The 20,964-nt window shown below is 38.2% G+C and overlaps 1 protein-coding gene across 6 annotated transcripts in view; it reads right to left on the bottom strand.

Moving 5' to 3' along the window:
* Positions 1-1,726: 1,726 nt before the first annotated feature.
* LOC133549768 (collagen alpha-1(XII) chain-like) overlaps positions 1,727-20,964 on the bottom strand; it is a 70,655-nt gene continuing 51,417 nt past the window's right edge. For 5 of the 6 annotated variants that reach the window (XM_061895525.1, XM_061895526.1, XM_061895524.1 and 2 more), the window contains 17 exons: positions 20,818-20,960; positions 20,360-20,469; positions 13,917-14,072; positions 13,612-13,689; positions 12,235-12,321; positions 11,736-11,789; positions 11,285-11,380; positions 11,066-11,119; positions 9,545-9,598; positions 9,243-9,296; positions 8,809-8,880; positions 8,699-8,734; positions 8,553-8,619; positions 6,724-6,906; positions 6,485-6,562; positions 5,323-5,493; positions 1,727-2,504 (listed from right to left, as the gene is read on the bottom strand). In XM_061895525.1, coding sequence (XP_061751509.1) covers positions 2,359-2,504; positions 5,323-5,493; positions 6,485-6,562; positions 6,724-6,906; positions 8,553-8,619; positions 8,699-8,734; positions 8,809-8,880; positions 9,243-9,296; positions 9,545-9,598; positions 11,066-11,119; positions 11,285-11,380; positions 11,736-11,789; positions 12,235-12,321; positions 13,612-13,689; positions 13,917-14,072; positions 20,360-20,469; positions 20,818-20,960 — 1,639 coding nt within the window. In that variant the 3' untranslated portion in view covers positions 1,727-2,358. Of the gene's footprint in view, positions 2,505-2,744; positions 3,932-5,322; positions 5,494-6,484; positions 6,563-6,723; positions 6,907-8,552; positions 8,620-8,698; positions 8,735-8,808; positions 8,881-9,242; positions 9,297-9,544; positions 9,599-11,065; positions 11,120-11,284; positions 11,381-11,735; positions 11,790-12,234; positions 12,322-13,611; positions 13,690-13,916; positions 14,073-20,359; positions 20,470-20,817; positions 20,961-20,964 lie in introns of those variants that run through there. The other variant, XM_061895528.1, reaches the window with a different exon arrangement.

Raw genomic sequence — 20,964 nt, forward strand, 5'->3', positions numbered from 1 at the left:
GCCTCCCGTACAGCTGCTGTCGACTTCACTGAGACACTGCGTGTCAACACACCCGTGGACACACCCCTGCGACTATCAGGTAATATTAAACTCACTAAAACACTAGCAACACAATACAAAGATAAGGGATTTCCCAGAATTATCCTAGTAAATGTCTCTAAAAACATCCGAATCCGTTTCAATGCAATCGCGTTTTTTTTTTTAACTTTTTTTTTTTTTCTAGCCCGTCGCTATCAATATCCTCAAACACGAATCTTTCATCCTCACTCAAATTAATGGGGAAATTGTCGTTTTCTTGGTCCGAATAGCTGTTTTTGTTGGAGGCTCCCATTAAAATCAATGTCAATATGTGAGGAGCCATCAACATGTGACGTCATCGTCTGCGACTTCCGGTAGACGCAGAACTTTTCTCCAGTTGTGAACTTTATCATGGATGTTCTTCACTAAATCCTTTCAGCAAAAATATGGCAATATCGCAAAATGATCAAGTATGACACATAGAATGGACCTGATATCCCCGTTTAAATAAGAAAATCTCATTTCAGTAGGCCTTTAATAGGCCACTTTCACATTGCAGCTTAAAGTTCAACTGTCTCCTGTGAGATATTTGAGCTGGGAAACTCGCTTTCTGTTTAATGTTTGGACAAAGACTAGGGGTTTCTGTTCCCATACGGAAATGACGGCAAGCCATTTGGAGTTTTTGGAGTGTTGATGTTGACCTTGATACCCGCCCCCGCTCTTTATCTCTGGCATTTGCACTCCTCAGTCTCATTCTGCTTTCATCTTAATAAAAAGGCATCAAAAGTTCTTTCTTCGTGTATCTCATAGTCCTCCAGTTGGATATGGGTCGTTGTTGTTTTCCAGGTTTGGTATTGGTTCCATCCAATTTCCGTGGTTTCCTCGCATAACTTCATCATTTCCCAAAGAAGAAAAAATGGAACCCCAAAGACTGTGAAGCAAGTCTATAAAGTTGTGAATATTGAGTTTTAGTTTATTTCAAACATGCATACAACATGATACATCCCAATTGCCAATTTATCTTTTCAACATGTTCGAAAAGGAGTAGAAAGAACCAGAGCTTATTTAATCCTACCCCTTTTTCTTTACATAGCAGTTGCTAAAACTTTTGTTCACTTCCTGTTCTCAATTTATTCACAATATACTCCATAAGTAATAACAATTAAAAAATATATATATATATTAGTTGGTGAAGTAAGTTATATTTCATATGGTGAGATAAGTAAGATTATCTTGAAAATGAATGGATGGATTGGATCAATTCAGAATGTTTATCTTGGTTCTTCTTCTTTGTTCTTTGTCCTGGACATTTTCTTGACATTGTAGAAAGAGCAATCATACATGGGAAAAAAAAAGGCGCAAAATTGAGTTTGAGTTTGAGTCCGAGGTGAATCCATTCCATCATTTAATTCCACATACTAACTCACTGAAGGTCTTAAGTGTTGTACGTGCGTACAATTGTATCAAAATTACATTTTTTCTCTCGGATTATATTTCTCCTGTTTTTTGTTTTTATACTGATACCAGCCCTTTACGTTTATGAATTCAGGATTCTCTAAAATGATTTAAGTTGTCACCCTAAAAGTAAGCTTCAAAGCCAAATTACTTCAGGCTATGAATGACAGGTTGTCACGCAAAATCCATCCATCATAATAAAAGCCGCACAAGAGCCCATCTCCCACAAATGAATAAACAGTTGAAACAAATGGAACATTTTCAGTAGTTTTATTGAAAAATGCCTCTTCTTTTGTTCAGAAATAAATAAGAAAATAAGGCTGTGTGGATTTCACAACATATGTGCAGTTCAAACATGACATCAGCAATTCTATATCCATAGTCTTGCGTTCAAATCTAACTGCATTGATAGAAAACAAATATATTCTGACTTAAAAATTCTCCGTAAATTATACAACACAAACATGCAATTCCACATCTGGTAACAAATCAACCAAAAAAATGCATTTTTTGATAAAGTCAGACTAATTTTTGCTCTTTTAGGCCGTACAAAACATTGAACAAACCTTCAGGGGCTACAATTGAAGACTGTTTTTTTCCTCCAATGGAATTCGACAACAGCTTTACATAAACATGGACTAAAAGAAGACCTGATGGTTTGGAAATTGTCATTGTTGTTTCTTTCACGGGAATTAGTGCATTCATCATTGGAGTCAGATATTACAAGGAGACTAAACATGATGAGCGACATTGTATTGCTAAAATTCTCATGTCAAAAACAATATATGTTCAATATAACTATGAGTATCAAACCCATATATGAATGTTCTGAATAGCTCTTTAACCTCACATAAGTGGATGAAGAAAGTCTAGAATACACTTTCACTATGATGCTAGTCTCTGTAAATTGTCTTTGGATAGTGATCGCTTTCTTCGTTGGTTTTGCGTGTAACCTGATGAAATTACTGTCTCAAACTCTCCGGCGGGGTCCACAGGTAAAGACGCTACTTCCGGTTCAGGCTGGTTGTTGGCTATAGAAAATATGCGGCCAATCAATCAAGGTTTGCACAATTTCACAAATCGTATTGCACAATGGACTTTTTCTAAAATGACCCGTGTTACACTTTTGCATTCATGCAAAAGGACTACTAGGGGCCAAAATGACAAGAAAAAAAAAATAATGATACTACGAGAAGTATAAATATTACAAGAACAAAGTTGTAATTTTACAAGAAAAATTGTTGTAAAATTTAAAGAATAAAGCCGTAATCTCACGAGAATAAAGTAGATATTTTATTGAAGTATCAATTTATAATATTAAAAAAGTGGCATTTTACAAGAATACAATTTCAAATTTACAGGATTAAAGTTGTAAATTACTTGCAATAAATACATTTTATTACTAGGAAAAAACAATAGGACTTGAGAATAAAGTATACACTTGTAATATACCAAAAATACTTATACTTTAAATGTGTGAACATAAAACTAAAATTTTATAGGAATAAGCTGATTTTATTGGGAGATTAAAAAAATTTAAATTCAAGACACATTTTTTTTTTTATCTTGGGATATTGGGGACTGGGTTCTGTAAAAGTACCCTAAAAAAAACTTATGACAATGAAGAACACAATGTACAAGCACAACATTTTTTTGTTGAGTGTTTTAAACAAATAGTGGCTAATTGATAGCGACTTTATTCTCGTATGATTACACCTTTTTTTTTTCCAAAAATATGACTTTATCTAGTATTTATACAAATGCTTTTTCGGAATATTCTTATTAACTCACGTTCTTGCATAATAACAAGTAAAACAATTATACTGAAGTAGGAAGAGAGCACCACTGAGCACTAATTTGTCCAACATACACACAAAATAAAATAAAATAAAATAAAATAAAAATACGAAAAAAAAAAAAACATGGTGGTTAAAACTAGTACAAATGGAACATGCTTCAGTCTGAATGATTTTGTAAACAGGTTATTGCTGGTGTAAGTAAGCGGGGTGTTATAAGGCACAAGCTCAGTACAGACGTTAACTTGGATTTTAGTGAAGTGTCCGAGTTCATACATCATTTACAAAGCACCACATTAGTTGTATTTACAGTCTCACCTCTACATGTACACGGTTATGAGATCCTCTGTGTTAGTAGTTGTGTTGGTTGGTGTTTGAACATGCTCCTTCCTTGGTAGAAATGTCTTTGGGCTTGTTTTTGTTCCCAGCGCTTTTTGTGGTTCAAGATGCAAACAGGCCAGCAGGTTGCCATCAATGGTAGCTTATAGCTGTGAGATGATGTTAGTGCCAGTCCACTTCCATTCTGGTTTTTGGTTTGTTTTTGTTTTTTGGTAATGTTTGTTTTAATGTTCATTAATTACGTCCACGGGCAAAACATCTCAGAAACAGGACTTCAAAGTGTAAAGCTGCACAGTCGACTCAGAGCGTTTACTATGCCTAACCTGCAAACAGGTCAAAGAGGGGGTGAGTTACAATCCAGTATGCAAGGAATCATAAGAGTGATGAACATGCGTGTTTATAAATACATATGCAAGTGGTGGAAATTGGTGAGTCGTGACTGACCACTCGCTAAACCAGAGTTGTCAAAATCCTTTTTATCACTGCCCTCAAAGGATGGTATGTAAATGCAGAGCATATATAACCATATAAAGGCAAATTATAATGGCCTCATGATATTTAACAATTGCCTAGGGTTGCTGAACATTTTTTATTCACATCTGAATCATGATTCCTATTTAGACCAAGTATAATTTTCCAAAATCAATTAAATAAATATATATTTATATTTATGTATTTGTATATATGATATGAAAAATGAATATTGATATGTATTTTTTTAATAAATGTTTAAAAGTTAAGAATCAATTTTATAGTTGAAATAAATAGGAACCGCAAAAAAAATTGATATAATCGATGAGGAGGAATACAGCACTCGATGACTTTCACGGTTGTCATGACTCTGACAGTTTTTAAACTTGTCTTGTTTTTCCTCTGCATGGAGTTATTTCTGTTTCAGCACTCTTGTTTTCTAGATTTCCACTTCCTGTTTGTCCTTTCATTTCCTCCGCCTCTATCACCTGTCCTTGATTGACAATCAGGACATACTTGTTCCTAATGTTAATCAGGACGCTTTATTTGTCCGGTCTGTCTGTCCTCTGGGCTGGATCATTATCCTGTTCTGTGCTGTGCACTCCCTCGCTGCACAAGCTCTTATAGCCTATCTCTTTCGTTGCTTTATAGCTACGCTACCTGGTCAGATGTTAGTTGTTTGTGCACTTCCAAGCTGCGCAAGTGTTCATTTACACTTAAATTGTCTTTTAACTTGCACACAGCCTGCTGTATCTGAATCTTGGGTTCCTGCCTGAAGCTTCGCTTGCAGTCCGTGATACATGTACGCTACTGTCTGTGTAAATATTTCATTTTTCAAAGTGTACACTTGTGCGGCCAATGTAAGTACAAAATAAAATTTGTCCAAAAATTAATGGGTGCAGCATTTTATACACCCGTTTTTGGTTTGTATCCTTGTTTTTGAAAAGTGCTCTATTAATAAAAGGTATTATTTTAATTATTATTAATAATATTAGTAACATTTTCGAATTTGAGTTCGCCTTCACCTCACTCCCGAAGTCAGCTGTAATAGGCTCCAGTGTACCTGTGACCCCAATGAGGTCATGGATAGAGTTTAGCGAATGGTCAGTTTCATTTGATGATTAATATATTTTGTTTTGACTGGTACTACTACCACAGAACATGCATGTCTTTGAATGTTACAGACAGTCATTAGTGTGCAATAACGTAGTTGCATGCCGCGGAGGAACAGTGGAGCGCTTACCTGTGTATCCTTGTCCGTTGTAAGGGATGCCTACACACTGGGAGGAGTCACAGTATCCCTGAGGGCCTGGTGGTCCCCTCACCCCGGGATTACCCTGACGGCCTGGAGGGCCACGAGCTCCGGCGGAGCCAGAAGGACCTGGGGGTCCTGTTCTGGATTCTCCTTGTAGTCCTACAATCAGGGCAGATCACACAATCTCTTATAACATCACTCATAAATCTTGTGTGGTAACTGTTGTAATTTCACAACTGCTCAATTACGAAGCCAAACCTCCGCCCTCAAAAAAAAAATTGCAATTAAAAATTACAACTTTGTGGAGGTACCGCTCTTCCTAACCTCCCCCAACACCATCTGTCTAGACAGTGAGAACTCAGCATGGAATTTTCCCCCTCGCTCCTTTCTCTGCCTTAAGTGAACCCATGTGTCGTCCAATGAAGCCACCGAAGAAAGTTGGTTGTGCAACGATCTGATTCCTTCTCATACACACTGAATTGAGTCATCAAAGTGGACTTCCTCCCACAGGTCTTTAGTTGTGTCTGACATGATTCAGCTTTTGCCGTAGCGAGGTCAAACTCAACAGAGCCCTTTTTTGTGCGGCTGACAAGCGTCTTCTGTAAAGAAGCGGTCAGCTGTTTATAAAATATATTTTAACGACACAAAAACCCGCTTTCATATCGTGACTGACATCTGGAAAGTGTCAAAATATACAGAGGAATAAAATGCTGAATATAAATGCGGGATATGGTGTGTAATATTTCAAAATGTGCACACTGTTTGGAGAAGCCCTCTTGCACATAAATCCTAAAAAAGGTTTGAGAATATATTTGTTATCTTTCCAAAGATTTTATGTGATGCAGCTGCCCCAATGAAGGTGCCTGCAGCAAAGACTTTTGGGGTGAAAATGTTCACCTCTTCTGGAATGCCATTTTAATTGGGCAGAGGGGACTTAACTCTGTGTTCTCATAAGCTCAGTGAAAAGGAAAATGTAGCCACTGTGCGAGTGGGATTGAGTGTAAATATGACATTGGAGACCAGCGGCCTGTCTGCAGCTCCACAGTACAGCGATGATAAACAGAGGACTGACATGCTCCTCTGGCTTGCCTCATGGGGATGGAAGAGTCAGCCATTGTCAGACCAAGAAGAGAAGAAGGCTTTGTCTTACCTGGTGGTCCAGAAACACCTCTGGGTCCTCTTTGTCCAGTACCTGGAGATCCTCTCTCTCCCTTCTCACCTACCAAACCTACACAAATAAGCGACAGGAGCGAAACCACTCAATGAGTTGGAATTCAAAGCTCACATCTGGAAAGGTATAAGTTGAACCATGTGGAGCCTAACACCATTCCTTATGTAATCCCGTCACAATTACCTTGCCCTTACACTCAACTTTTACAGCTCAAGTACCTCTTTCTCCTGGAGTTCCAGGTACACCGGGGCTTCCTGGGAAGCCGGGGCGACCGGCTTGTCCAGGTTCTCCACGGGATCCCATATCGCCAGGTGGGCCAGGTGGACCAGCTGGTCCTGGACTGTTGCTACGATATCCTGAAGGAATCTGGTTGAGCATTCCGTCAATTCTGCTCATCTGACCTGAAAACAAATGAGAAAAAATTAGTTTGAGGGGATGATTTGTAGGAGACCTACTGAATGTAATTTTTTCTGACTTCTAAATGCGGTCACAATGTTGGTTACTCCTTTTAAACAATGCCAAAACATCAAATCATATGTCCCATGCATTTTGGTGTGAGCTTGTACACAGTTCTGATGCCTGTGTTTGTGGAGTTTTGCAGTCTGGCTACATTGTGATGTCACTCTGAGGTGGACAAACTTATTTGGACATTAAGTCAAGTTTTATCCAGAAGGGAAGGAGCAACAGAAAGGAGCACATAAAAAGTTCGGAAAAAATAATATTCACATCGAATCTTTGCATGTCCAAAATAACACAGACATGCAACATGCAGTGAAACAAATGCTGCTAAAACCCTTTGTTTTAATTATGCAGAGTAAATCGTTCAGGAAGTGCACAATGTTGAGACCGGGTGACTCTATACAAAGTTCATGAAGTTTATTTTCAACTGTGCCTAAATAAAAATAGTGGTGATGACTTCAAGATATACATTTAAACAGTACATTTCAAAAGTTAAGTAATGATACTTTTAGAGAGGGAGGGGCGTGGTTTCATGTGTAATCTGGGAACGCCTCCACAATCGAACATCTTGCAAACAGAATCAAAACATGGTTTATAAAAGTGACAAAATTTACGCTAAATTGACATCAAAGCAAATCCAATACATATTATCTAGACCACAAGAAAGTGTCTTGAAGATGTCCCATTTTGCAAAACTAACTTCTCTTAATTGTTGGTACCTATTTGTGCGTATTTATCCCTATAAGTCACATACATTTTAAATCAAACCATGGAAGTATGGCGGATATACTGTATGGATATATATATATATACATATATATATATATATATATATATATATATATATATATATATATATATATATATATATATATCCATCTGGTGCCTATCTTAGCTAATATCGGCGGAAGGCAGCATACACCCTGGACAAATCGCCACCTTATCGCAGATATATATATATATATATATATATATATATATATATATATATATATATATATATATATACATACATTGTTTTTTTTTAGACGATTGGGAAGTATTATGCCTTAGTTACGTCACCGGATTTCTCCATGTTTGGTAGCGGTTTACCCAAAGTGTTCGCCATTTTATTCAGTTTTAGTCCAAAGTTGTAGGCAATAACATCCTAAATTTTCTCTACCCTCTTGTTGTGGGCCAGACTGGCTCGCACTTGCACATGCATGCTAAAATCATCTGCTGTTGCCAATTCGAATATAAAGAAGTGCATAATTCTAACCTACATCTGTCAGTGGACTCGATATGAAAGCGCTAAAGACTACAACATGGCTAACACAGTCGAAGGGTGCTTTGCCTGGAGGAAGACTTCGGCACAAAAATAAGACCGCCCACAAAACGGCGCATTTTGATGAGACAGTCAGAAAGCGGCTTGAAGATGGTCTGTAAAACTAAATCCATGCAACATTTTGACAAAAGAACCACCATTACATGTTATGTAGACCACAAGAAAGTGTTTTAAATGTATGAAAAAACTCAGAATATCACCTTTTTAAATGGAGATTACGATCATCAAGTCAATAATATTAGGATTAAGAGATGTTTTACTTACTGTTTACAAGCTGTTCGCAAACTTGTCTGGCAATGGAACGCATCATATTTTGGGATGCAAAGTCTCCCTGAAATCATAAAGGCTCATTCAACGATTTGATATGTAATGGGGATAAAGGAGAATATAGCATCAGTATCTATACATACCCTCTCTCCCTTTTCTCCTTTAGGGCCAAGAGGTCCCTGTTAATAGGAAAACAATCATTTACTTTCTCTGTGTGTGGATGAACTCACATGTCTGTAAGATGAATACATACTGGGTGTCCTGTATCCCCGATTTTTCCTGGTTTTCCAGTAATTCCTGGTACACCTGGAGTGCCTGGACTTCCCTAAAGACAAAAAAGCAACAAATAAATACAGTTTGTTCGTGGCACAGTAGCAGTATTAGTTTGTGGTCTTTACTATTGCATGACAAGTTTATTTAAGTCGGAACTACACTATAACATTAGCGTTGAGGGGCCACACTGTGCCAAGGACCCTAAAGCGGAGATGGAAACAAACATCCTCTGCTAATGGCACTAATGATGGCACATAATGAATGTGGATTATATGATGGCATAATGCCCGTTTGCAGAAGGACTTGATTTAAATAGATCCAGATGTCCCTAAACCACAGCAAAAGGAAATAAGAAGATGCATGCGGCAACATTGTAGTAGCTGAGGTTGCACATTAGGATAAAAAGCACATTACCATTGGCCCTGGTGGGCCTCGAGGCCCAGATGATCCATCCTTTCCTGGTGGGCCCTATGTAGGTACAACACACAATCATACATGTTGGACACACTGGGGACCCCGTCCGTGCAATGACTTAACAGGGAGTCTGTCTTGTTCAATTACTTTTTGTTCTAATTGATGGCTGACACGAGTGAGAAAATGCAGTGCAAGCTCAGAATCTGTACAACAGCACTCACGTATGCTTCAGTAAATGGTTGATAAATACAACTTATTGTGAGTGAATTTTGGATCCAACAGGTCTAGGAGGTGGACCTTACCCGTGGCCCGCTCGGTCCGACGGCGCCCATAGAGCCACGTGGTCCAGGTTGACCCTGGGAGAAACAGCAGACACAGTCAAACGAAGTGCAATGATCAGGAACAACCCACTCATGCAGTTACTTAAACCCCACTTATCAGGTCAAAGATAATATACAATTCACACTCGCAGCAGTGGACAGATCATATCCGTAAGAAAATGGACATTCATCATGTTAGAAGAAAACCACTAACTAAGTATGTCAATGGCTTGGCTTTTTATTTACAATAATCCTTCGTTTATCACTGGGAATTGTTTCAAGCCTCACCGTGTAAACAAATGTCCACCAAGTGGGAATTATTATTTATAAATTGAGTATTTTATAAAGTACAAACATTTTTTTATGACCTTTTAAATATGTTTTTAACAATATAAGAGCCCTCTATGCATGAAGTACCACCCGCATAGTCACCTTTACACCAGTTTAATCCAATATAGTAATGCTGCTGAGGCTGAGCCAATCCGTTGCCACGAAACTGAACCGCGGGCTCTGATTGGTTTGGTCTCACCTAGTAGCTAATACTGTTATTTTTAGTTAATTTAGCCATTTTATGTTTAAAAAATGCTTAATTTAAGCCAAAATACAAACAATATTTTGACCCCCAAAAAGTTTGCAAAAGAGCAATGGTTACATACAGATCTGTGTTGTTTTCCGTGGCGTACAGTTTTTGTTATTTGACATACTGGGTTCGGATCCTTGTTGGGGTTGCGCCAGGAACATTTGTAACTGTGAATTTTCATTGTGTTGAATTGTGTACACATTTTGTGATAGGAGAAGGGAGCGCTCCAAATAAAACTCTGCTTAGTGCCCTGTTTGTCTAAATCTAAGTCTAATTTAGCCAGGGATGGCCCTAGATATATTAGATGAAGAATAAAAATCAGCGCACTTACATGCCCAAGAAAGATCATGAATGTTTTTGTAATCGATCGTGTTTGTTACAAGAAACATACACACACACACACACACACACACACACACACGCGCAAACCTGCCGCTGCTGAAAATGAAACCAACACTTGTTGTTCATTAATATGGTGATATATCAGATATACATGTTTACTTTGAATGGTGTTTTCAAAAGTCTAAGTTTTTAAGGATAAAAGTAACCAATTTTGTGTGGAATCCCCTAAAGTAAGAATATTTGGATTGGTAACGCACAACTGTTATCATAGACATTCTGAATTATCTTTTCATCATCTTCAGTCACGTTAAGGCCGGGAATGAACATGTTCCATTCCCTACTTTCTCTTTTAGTAACTTGAGTCTACACTTAATAATTTAACTGCACCGCTGGTCTACCGTTTGTCAATCATCACGCCGTTTTGAGTGAATAGGTGCCTCCTGAGGATAGAGGGTAATCCTTTTACTCCCAACTGTGGTTTCTATCTTTGCCGCGTCAACTCTGCAGGAGCAGCAAGTCTCTCAATGGATTTGCTCTTGTTTCCCGTCCATAAACCACAAGAAAAAAGGGGGGGCACTTACTTGCAGACCAACTATGCCCTGGTCTCCACGATCCCCCTTTGGTCCGGGCCGACCCTGGCAGTGGAGAAGAAAATTACTTCTTTTGACTTTTGTGATAAATCCCGAGCACTGATGGTTTTAGGGGAAAATATTTTCCAGCCATCCAAAATCTTCTACATACGCTACACATTGCTGTCTGATAGTGATGATTGTATAACATTATAGTGTACATGAACTTACAGGTTCTCCAGGTAGAGACAATCCATTAGGACCTTGAGGACCTGGTGGTCCTAGTGGGCCAACAGTTCCTGGCTCGCCACGTGGACCCACTGGACCCTGTCAGTAGAAACAACACAGATGCTAATGTGGCCAAAGATGACGATCTTAATCAGACGTTTGACGAGTGACTTAAGCAGTTTGTGACTTGAGAGTCTTTAAGATACTTGACCCCAATTAGCACCGGTGAAAAGAGAATACAAAGCACAAGTGTTTGGTAACTAAATTCAGATGTTGCTCCTTCTGTTGGTGTGAGCGAACATACTGTTGCATACTGGTAATCAATGAGTCGGCATTCCTAATCTGGGGATTTCTTTTTTATCGGTTACATTCTACTGCTAGTCAAACGAAAAACAGTTTGAGATCAAATGAAAAACACTATAAGATGTTAAAAGTCAAGCAAAGTTTCACTTACAGGTTTGCCCATATCGCCTCTATCTCCTCGTGGTCCCTTAGAACCTGGGCCGCCCTAAAAAGGAGAGTAGCCAAAAAACACAGTGTGAGTGCAACAACAGGGCCAAATTCCAAAAGTCCTAAAATCCATATTCATACAAGTGATCCTCGAACGAGATGACTGGGGTTACGAGCTCACATTATCAAGACTTGTGTCTTTTTATCAGCAGGCATTTCTCTTTTCACACTACCCTCTAAGCCCACATTTCATTGCATGTCAATGGCCTCATCCTCAACTGCGCTTCTTAAAGGAAAACAAAATATCTCCTGAGGCGAGGGGACATCCTAAACGTCTGGAGATCAAACTGTATCGCAGGCAAAACTGCTGTACAGCATCTATGAGGATGTATATGGAATTATCATCATCCTCAAAACATGTTTGCCATATGAAAAAAGCATTATATCGGCTGTATCGGAGATGAAGACAGGTTAGAGGGAAGTGGGATGTGTAGTGTCTTTACCAAAGGACCAGGTGGCCCCGGGGGGCCAATGCTATCCTGTGTGCATGTGCAGGAGTGGGGGAGGGATGGGCACTTTGCCTCATCGCGCTGCAAAAGAAAAAGAAAGGATTATAAGGGAATAAATAGTACATGTGTAATAAGAGAAGTAAATAGGGTACAAATACACAATTGTGCCTTCAAAATTGTTAAAGGAGGTTGGTCGGAAAAATCAGCATTTCTGAAAAATTATGGATTTGAGGACATTTGTTATTTACTAACTGGATCAAAGTAAATGTGCTTTACTGCCAGTCCGAATAAAACTGAGCAAGTGCTCATCTTTAAGATTAATGCCCAAAGTTTTTACGGTTTACTTCAACAGAAGTCTAGAACCACTTAGGTCATTTTGTGAAATACACCAAAATCAAAGGTCGCCAAAACTTTAAAGTCCAAACCGCTGAAATGTCAGCATAATATGTAAGATAAAATGGTTCATTCTTTTTATTTGGTCTTTTTTGTATAATTTTTTCCAAAATAAAGGCCAATCTTACAGCTGCTGTATGTCACCGGCTCTAAATGACATTCTCACTCAGCCAACTGCTAGCTTATGTTACCAATAGTGTTTTAAGTGAACAGATGTAACAAATAAATGTATAAATATATATTTTTTTGTTGTTGTTGTTGTTGTTGTTTTGTTTTGTTATGTGTACATACATATATATATATATATATACATATATATATATACATACATATATATACATGCATATATATATATATATATACATACATATATATATATATATATATATATATATATATATATATATATATATATATATATATATATATATATATATATATATATATATATATATATATATATAGTCCTTTTCCGGCTCGTATAAAAGCACTTGACTTACAGTACAGCAGCTTTAAATATTGAGTGTTAGAAGAATAGGGAATATATACCGTACTGAATGTCAAGTAAGGCTGTTATGAAAAGCATACACAGTGATTTGCTTCTTTTTAGACTTAAAATGTATGCAATTTAGTTCTCTGTGTCAATTAAGAATGTTAAAATGTTACTTAAAACATTGTTATGGAATGTTTAATGATGATGACAGTTTAACGCTGGAACAGATTATATTAGTTGCCATTATTTCCTTTGGGACAATTTGTTTTGAAATCTGAACAAATCAGACGTTGACCTTAGAAGTTTCACTGTAGTAGTCATTTTTAAAGTAATTTTTCCTCTAGATTAATCTGGACATTTATGTCATTAATACAGAAGCAGTCAGGCTAGTATTTTTCTTGAAATAATTAATGCATGTTTCCACATAAAACTACTAAATGGCGTCTGTGTTTATTGTTTTTTTTAATGTGGAAATGAATACTTACTGTGGAAGGCAGGTCACAGCATTTGTCTCTTGTGATCCAGCTCAAACTGCAGATGATATCGAACATCTGGATCTGGAACTAAACAGAGGAAGACAAAAAACATTGAAGGATGTCAAATAAAATGGTTTCCATACATGGTGACAATGCACAGTGTTAATAACAGACTTTATTGGGGTTGTTTTTTTTTTGCTTTTTGAAGGAGCGCACATGGAAATTCCGTCAAAGGATTGATTTTTAACAGTTCATGTTGTAAAATGGTAGTGGGAGGCTTTTGTTCATGTCTTTTGAGGGTTCTTTTCACTTACTGTTGCAGTCTGCCTGTTTCCAGTAGAACCGGCCATCTTGCCAAGCACTTCGTAGCCCTCCAGAGTGATGTTTCTGGCCTCCTTGACAGGCTTCTCTGCCACTTCTTGGCAGTCCAGGTTGAGCTTAACTTTGTCTGGAGAGACGGTGATGTGGAGCTGCAGCAGGAAGGTGATGAACAAAGGGCACTATTATACAAAACAATCTCATCTTCCCAAAACCTTCGCAGCTGCCAAGCTTGCAGCTATGCAATTATTCGGTAATACTCTAGGCTTTTGAAAATATGGGCTTTGGCCTTCATTTCTACTTGGATGGGGTTTGATTGACCTTTCAAAGTGAAGGAAATGAAGAAAGTGCGTCCATACGGAAGGGAAGAACCCACTGAACCTTTCTTAACCATTTTGTCCGAAGTATTTTTGAAGACACTGGGACTATTCTACTAATAATTGCTTCTTTGAGGAAACTATTTTGGCGTTCTAAAGCTGCGTTGATTATCCACTTCAATATCACCATCCAGTGGTTAAGAATTCGGTACACAACTTTTGTTTGATGCCACTGCTGATGAATGGGCCATAACGCAAAGAAATATACACCAGTTGACAGCAGCCAGCAGTCCTGAAGTTGTGAACAGAGGCTGTATAACAACACAGAATGACTCAAGTGTCACATTGTGCCCAGACAACCCTGTTTGACATCCTGAAAGTATATAATTTGTGGCGTACAAAGCTTTTTCTTTTACCAGTTCACATTTTCCTCTCTTTAACTGTTAGACAGGCGTTCTTTATGTTACAACCAGCAACATAACTCCCACAGACTTGGACAAGGTTCTTGGAAACAAACCACTTTCAGTTTTTTCCTCGGTACCTGAGCCTTAGTAAATATGCACGGCTACAACACATCACTCGTATTGTTTTGGAGGATATGACCTTAGGTTTAAAAGTCGACAAAATCAGGAATTACATGAAGTCGAGGTGAAGATAGGTGCCGCAAAATATAATTAAAAATAACTAATTTGAGGTTAGTTTTGTTTTGTAATGTTCGTAAATGTTTTTTATCCAAACTGTACAGCTATTTTAAATATTATTTATTTTGATACAAAAACCTTGCACATCTTTATTGTATGTAATATGTCGCAATGGCGGCTGCTGATATTTCAAGTAGGGCAAGCTCATTTTCAGCTCATCTTCAAACACAAGTACAGTCTCTAATAACATATAAAAGATGCTGTTTTTTACAAAGAACATTTCAATTGGAGGATTGTAAAATTCTCCATATCAACTCAAAACGGAATTAAACATTAAAAATGCTCTGGCAGTGGTTTATATTTCATGATTGCAGATTCACTCATTTCTCTGTCAATCAAAAAGGGATTCCGCCTCAGACAGTCATCCAATCATCATGCGCAAGCTCAGCGTCATAGTCAGCCAAGGCCTAGCCCACCTTGAATGGGACAAAGCCGAGCATTTATCAAATGACTGTCTAGTTTGGCCGAAGTGAAACAACCCACTCTTTGCTCCTCCATTAAAGTCAATGGACGTGCAGCTTCAACACTTTAATGCACAGTGAAGCTACCCCAAATAAATGAGAAGAAAGACGCATCAGCTGTCACGATAGCAGCTGGTACTGAACAAACATTTAACGCATTCTAGTGCATTATTAGTCAATGAAATGTAAACACAAAAGTACATACGGTATTTGACATTTGAAGAAAGTAATTTTTCTAGTGATGGTTCCTCCACTAGTGGGTGGCAATAAATGAATAAATATATGAGTGCAAGTGTTTAATAAATACGCAATCATGATGAAACAAAATGACTGTTTCCAATTTCTAGACTGCAGGAAAGATCATTGGTGTTGACCTTATACTGGTCCAGGGTCAGGAAACGAGCAGGTGGCATCATTCCAAACCTGTCACACCCTGCTCACAAACTATTCAAACTCCTCCCCTCCGGCAGGCGTTACAAATCACTGTACACCAACACTACCAATCATAAGAACGGCTTCATCCGCCAGGCTATCACTCTGATGAACGCTAAACAGTCACAGAGTGTGAGACCTGTTGCTGTAAATAAAACTTGGACCTAGCCCATCAGTGTGAATGTACTACCTCATGTTCACTTCATCATCCTTTTGCTCTATTCAACACTGTATTATCATCTTAGTATCCTTGCACATATGTTCAAGTACTTTTTTATATTTGAGTTATGTGTATATTTATTCTTTACATTGTACAAAGAGAGCACCGTCTACAGAGTCAAATTCCTTTTGTGTTAAACAAATCTGGCCAATTAAGCTGATTTTGATGCTGAAACAAACTTTGGCTACTACGAACAATCAATTTCACATCTGCTTAAATGCCAGACCGAGGCCATCTTCTACTAATCAGATTAGGTTTTATTGTACTTGGCTTGCATCAGTCCTAATCATTTAGAACAATAAGGCTTTAATTAATGCATGAGCTGACGAGCAAGTATTATTTTCAAAAGAAAAAGAAATTCCAATTCAAAGTTCTAGTGTATATAATCAGTATAAAATCACAATTAGATTGACATTTCAAAGCAAACTAAACAAACCAAGAAGGCCTTGTTTGGGGTAATGATCTCTGGGGAGTTTCTCATGTCTCATCTCTCCACATGTGACAACACTAGAAAGTTACTGTATTTATAGAGTGGTTTCTTGAGTCATTAGGCTTACTTGCACAAGCCAAAAAATGAAAGGGTTGAAAAGAGACGACTGCAAAGAATATGGTTAAAAAGTGTTCACTGAATGGGCTTTATCCCCCATCTTACACGATATCCTCCTGACCCAGCGTCCATTGCAGGATACTCAGTCATTACACAAACCATGCTACTCCATTCTCCTCAGGGATGTCTTGATACGGGAAGGTAGTGTGCTCTCCAGTGAGGCCGATATTTCCTACCAATGACAGTCCAACTAAAATAGTATTCTCATATTAAAAGAACCATCCTCTTAATGGACTCATACCCCTCAAGTGTGGGAGTCAGGGAGTTCCCAAGAGCTATAGCAAGGCTATCATCTGCAAAAGTCATCTTTGAGAGCTTTCCCACATGCTCGACTAGCGGTAGACCACGACCTCTCAAGCCTGGCTTACTCTTTATTTACAAGTTGGAAGGGGAAAGCCAAATGCAAGCAATTCTGTGACCCAGTGCTGTGGATTTTGAACCACATTAAAGGCCAGTGATCCTTGACAAAAAAAAAAAAATCTTATAAAGTCACAATGGAGTGATTGTTAGGAAATAAATGGAACTTTGTGCTACTTAACAAAATAAAATACATACTATATTTTCCTTCCTCCTCAGTGTGACTGTTAGCAGTCACAGTTAAGGTTCCAAACTCATTTTTAACACCAAAGGAGCTCTGCTCTTGCAGAATGAGTGGCACAGCCTGCATACTCTATACATTTTTTTATGTTGGTAAAAAAACCTGATGAATTCTGGATTGCTGGATTTCAATAATGTTTGCGTTCTTAGTCAAATAAGACCATTATTATTATGATTAATAATGTTTACACTGCCCATTACTGCAGAATGGGCAGTGTTGATGTTAGTAACCTTTGATTTACATGTTTGGTACAGAATTAGCTTCAGTAGACCAAGGATCACTCTACAGTTGCATTACCAAAAAATACATTTGTGGTTGCCTCTTAGTCCCAATGTTGAGTTTGTCAGCCCACTTCAAATAATAATGTCTGGTGCTGAGTGTAATGTTTTATAGTTGGAGCTTTTAATTGCTTCCAAAATGTTGGACCTTTACAAGAGACAGTTTGGACTCGAGCTGCGATGAGGTGGCGACTTGTCCAGGGTGTACCCTGCCTTCCGCCCGATTGTAGCTGAGATAGGCGCCAGCGCCCCCCGCGACCCCAAAAGGGAATAAGCGGTAGAAAATGGATGGATGGAGTTTGGACTCGAGCATTTGTATTGATAACATGTATTTTTTATATTAATACTTATGACTAGATTTCATACTTAAAAAAACACATTGACAAAAATAGATTACATATTTTTTGGATAGTTTACTCTTATCTTTGGATTTAAGGTTTTAATACACATTCACATGACTTGCACACTATGAGGTCAGAAACCACTAAAAACACTTCAACACGGTCCACAAAAGCAGTGGTCCTTAGTCAACAGAGCAGTAAATAAGCAGCTGGGTAGACCGCCACACCACAAACTAGCCACCCAGTGTACGCTGGGACAACAGTCACCAACATGGCCAGCCACCGAGGGCTCACACATGCAAATTATGCTGTCCAACTAGAGCAGCGGTAATGTCATTGAATCATACGCCTACATTTTCCAGGGCCTAATTCATTCATGAAATCCCCTCCAATTAGTTATGAGGTAACAAAAAAATGACCATGAGAATACGATTTTTAGAAAATTGAGACACTGTTCATATCCATTTCCAGATAGAAAGAAACAGCTGAGCAACAAAAAGTTCAACAAAGGATGGTCCAAAACACAAGTTTCAGTAATAGGGCCACGACACTACTTAGTTATTACTGTCCCTTTGCTAGCAAAAGCTACTTTTCATATGTTTTAACATTACTATCTTTATCCTTGATGATGGTTGCAGTGTTCGATCAGCTTGGACACGGCTTGTCGCCAATTTAGATTCTTCATTTCTCCACTGACTGTTTTAAGGTGTCTAATTTCACTTTCCTTTTCTTCAACGCACCACCATCAGAAGTGTATGTTTCACACTTCGTGAGTCATATTAGAGGTTAAACTACGCGACTATGTATTACTCCACCTAGTTAGTACCCCTCCTACTTATTATTCCGCAACGCGCACTTAACTCGTTTTTATTACCTTTTTGTACAGTATTAATATTTTATAGCAGTATGTTTTTAACCACGAAACGTCGAAACAGGGAACGCCGTCAAACGAGAACTTGCCGTACCTCACTTTCTGACCCCTCATTTTGTATTTTCAGTGTTATCCTGTATTGTTCATATATATAAACCCTTCTACAATAGATTGAGATGACAAAATGCAAAGAAAGGAACTTATCATGATTAAATTGGGATGTGTCCAAACTTTTTCACCACCAAGGGCCGCATACTGAAGAGTCACAGCATGCAGGGCCATTTTGATATTTTATTTTTCTAAAAACAGTCATTATATATACTTAAAGACAAAAAACTATCTAATCTTTGTTACAGGTGACAAAACATATTAGTAGTATCAAACGTTTGGTTTCTCCTCATTACATTATGACCATTTGCATTTTTTCTTTACATTTTTACTGCTTTTTTTTTTTGTTTGATTTCATTTTGACAGAATGCTACGGACCAACAAAACTCAAGCTGCGAGTTCCACTTTGATTTTCTTCTGTAAAAATGTTATTTAACACATTACCTAGAGAGTATCAATATGTTTTATGATTTATATTTGTCCTTTTATTGTCTATCCAACGGGGAAATTTAAATGAAAACAGTCCTCAGGAAAAAATTAACTTCCAAGCATCTGCTATAGCGAGACTATTTACCTTTCCGATTTACCAACATCGGAAATACTTCATTCAGGCTCATTTTGTAAATCTTAGGAAAATGGACCGAGACTGTTTTTGGAGAGAAATGCAAAAACATTTAGGCTTGAAACAACCAGAGATGTGGGACAAGCCACAAGTAAGAAAATATACTATCCTTCATGGTTTTGCACCTTACACCCTGCTATGTAAAAACATGGATGTTTTACAGTTGCTGGTAGTTTTATTTGGATTTGACACAATCTGATTGCTGTCCTCCCAGGAGATGATATACAAGCATGTGGGCCCAATGTAGTGGCAACAGCTCTGAAGACAAAGATTTCACAAAAAGAAAATAATGTCCCTGCAGGCGGTTAGCTCAAGTGATGAGATGTTTTGACATATTGTCAGAAGTACAACCTTCTCTTAACGACTCTTTTAATAAGGAATACTTAATTTCTAGCACACAGAATTGTACTTCATCTGGGCAGCTGCAATCATTTGAGCTTGAAGGAGTAACGAATAAAGCTGTGTTTATATAGTTCCTGAATGCATCATGACCGTTTCACGTTCAATCCAAATAAAATAGAACACAAAAGCAACCCAGCCTCCTGTGTGCAGAGCTGATTAGTTTGGAAATCAATCACTCGCCGACGTCTCCCGTCTTCATGTGGTTATTGGACCACTGAAGTTGAAGAACTTCTTTTTAATTGTATTTATAAACTCCATAGGTCATTAATCACATACTTAATTGAATGCCAAAATACTACCTGGACGTGAGACCTGAGCTGCAAGATGGATTACATTGACACTGCTTCGAAAAAAAGAATGAGCTGTTGTTCTGTTATATTTCAAATTGTTTAAAGCCAGTTGAAACACTAAGCACATGCATTTTTTTTTCATGTAGAATGACCACAATTATAAGTCTTCAGGGATGATGCGTTGTGTTTACCTTGTGGAAGCTGCCATGGAAAATGCGCTTCACTTGCTCCTCATTAAACGAAGCTCTCTGGATCTCTCCTCGGGTGTTCTTGTTGTAGAATGTGATTGTTTTGCTTGAAGCTGGAAAGAGATGGGGCTTTGATGAAGGCTACGACGGAACTGCACGCAAAGCAGACAGTACTATAGAGAACACATGGCGGTAGGCAGATGGGGGTCATAACGGGAGGGTGACGGGGGACTCAGTTTGTGCTCCTAATCATCTGCATGCATTTACCACATGTGCAATTGCACAGTGGTAAAATACACTTGTTTTAAAAATAAATTTCAAAGAAAGAAGGAAGCCAGCTGACTCAAAATAATTCCAAGCAGTCGAGACTGGATATCATGTGACTGTTCTTTTGTTCGTAAGTAATTTGTGACAGCATCTTGGTGCTGCTGCTGGACACCAAATGACAAGAAGAGCCTTACGATTGATGGTGAGTCCGACCTCCGGGTTGTTGTTTTTGTCAGCAATCTGCCAGACATCAAAAGGTTCTGAAGGTGTGTCGGGTAGGAGTCGGAAGAGGAGGACGATGGTGTAGGAAGGGGGAAGACCATCTGGGTGGATCTCCCTGT

This window comes from Nerophis ophidion, linkage group LG03 (assembly GCF_033978795.1).
Source record: "Nerophis ophidion isolate RoL-2023_Sa linkage group LG03, RoL_Noph_v1.0, whole genome shotgun sequence".
Taxonomy (NCBI): Eukaryota; Metazoa; Chordata; class Actinopteri; order Syngnathiformes; family Syngnathidae; genus Nerophis; species Nerophis ophidion.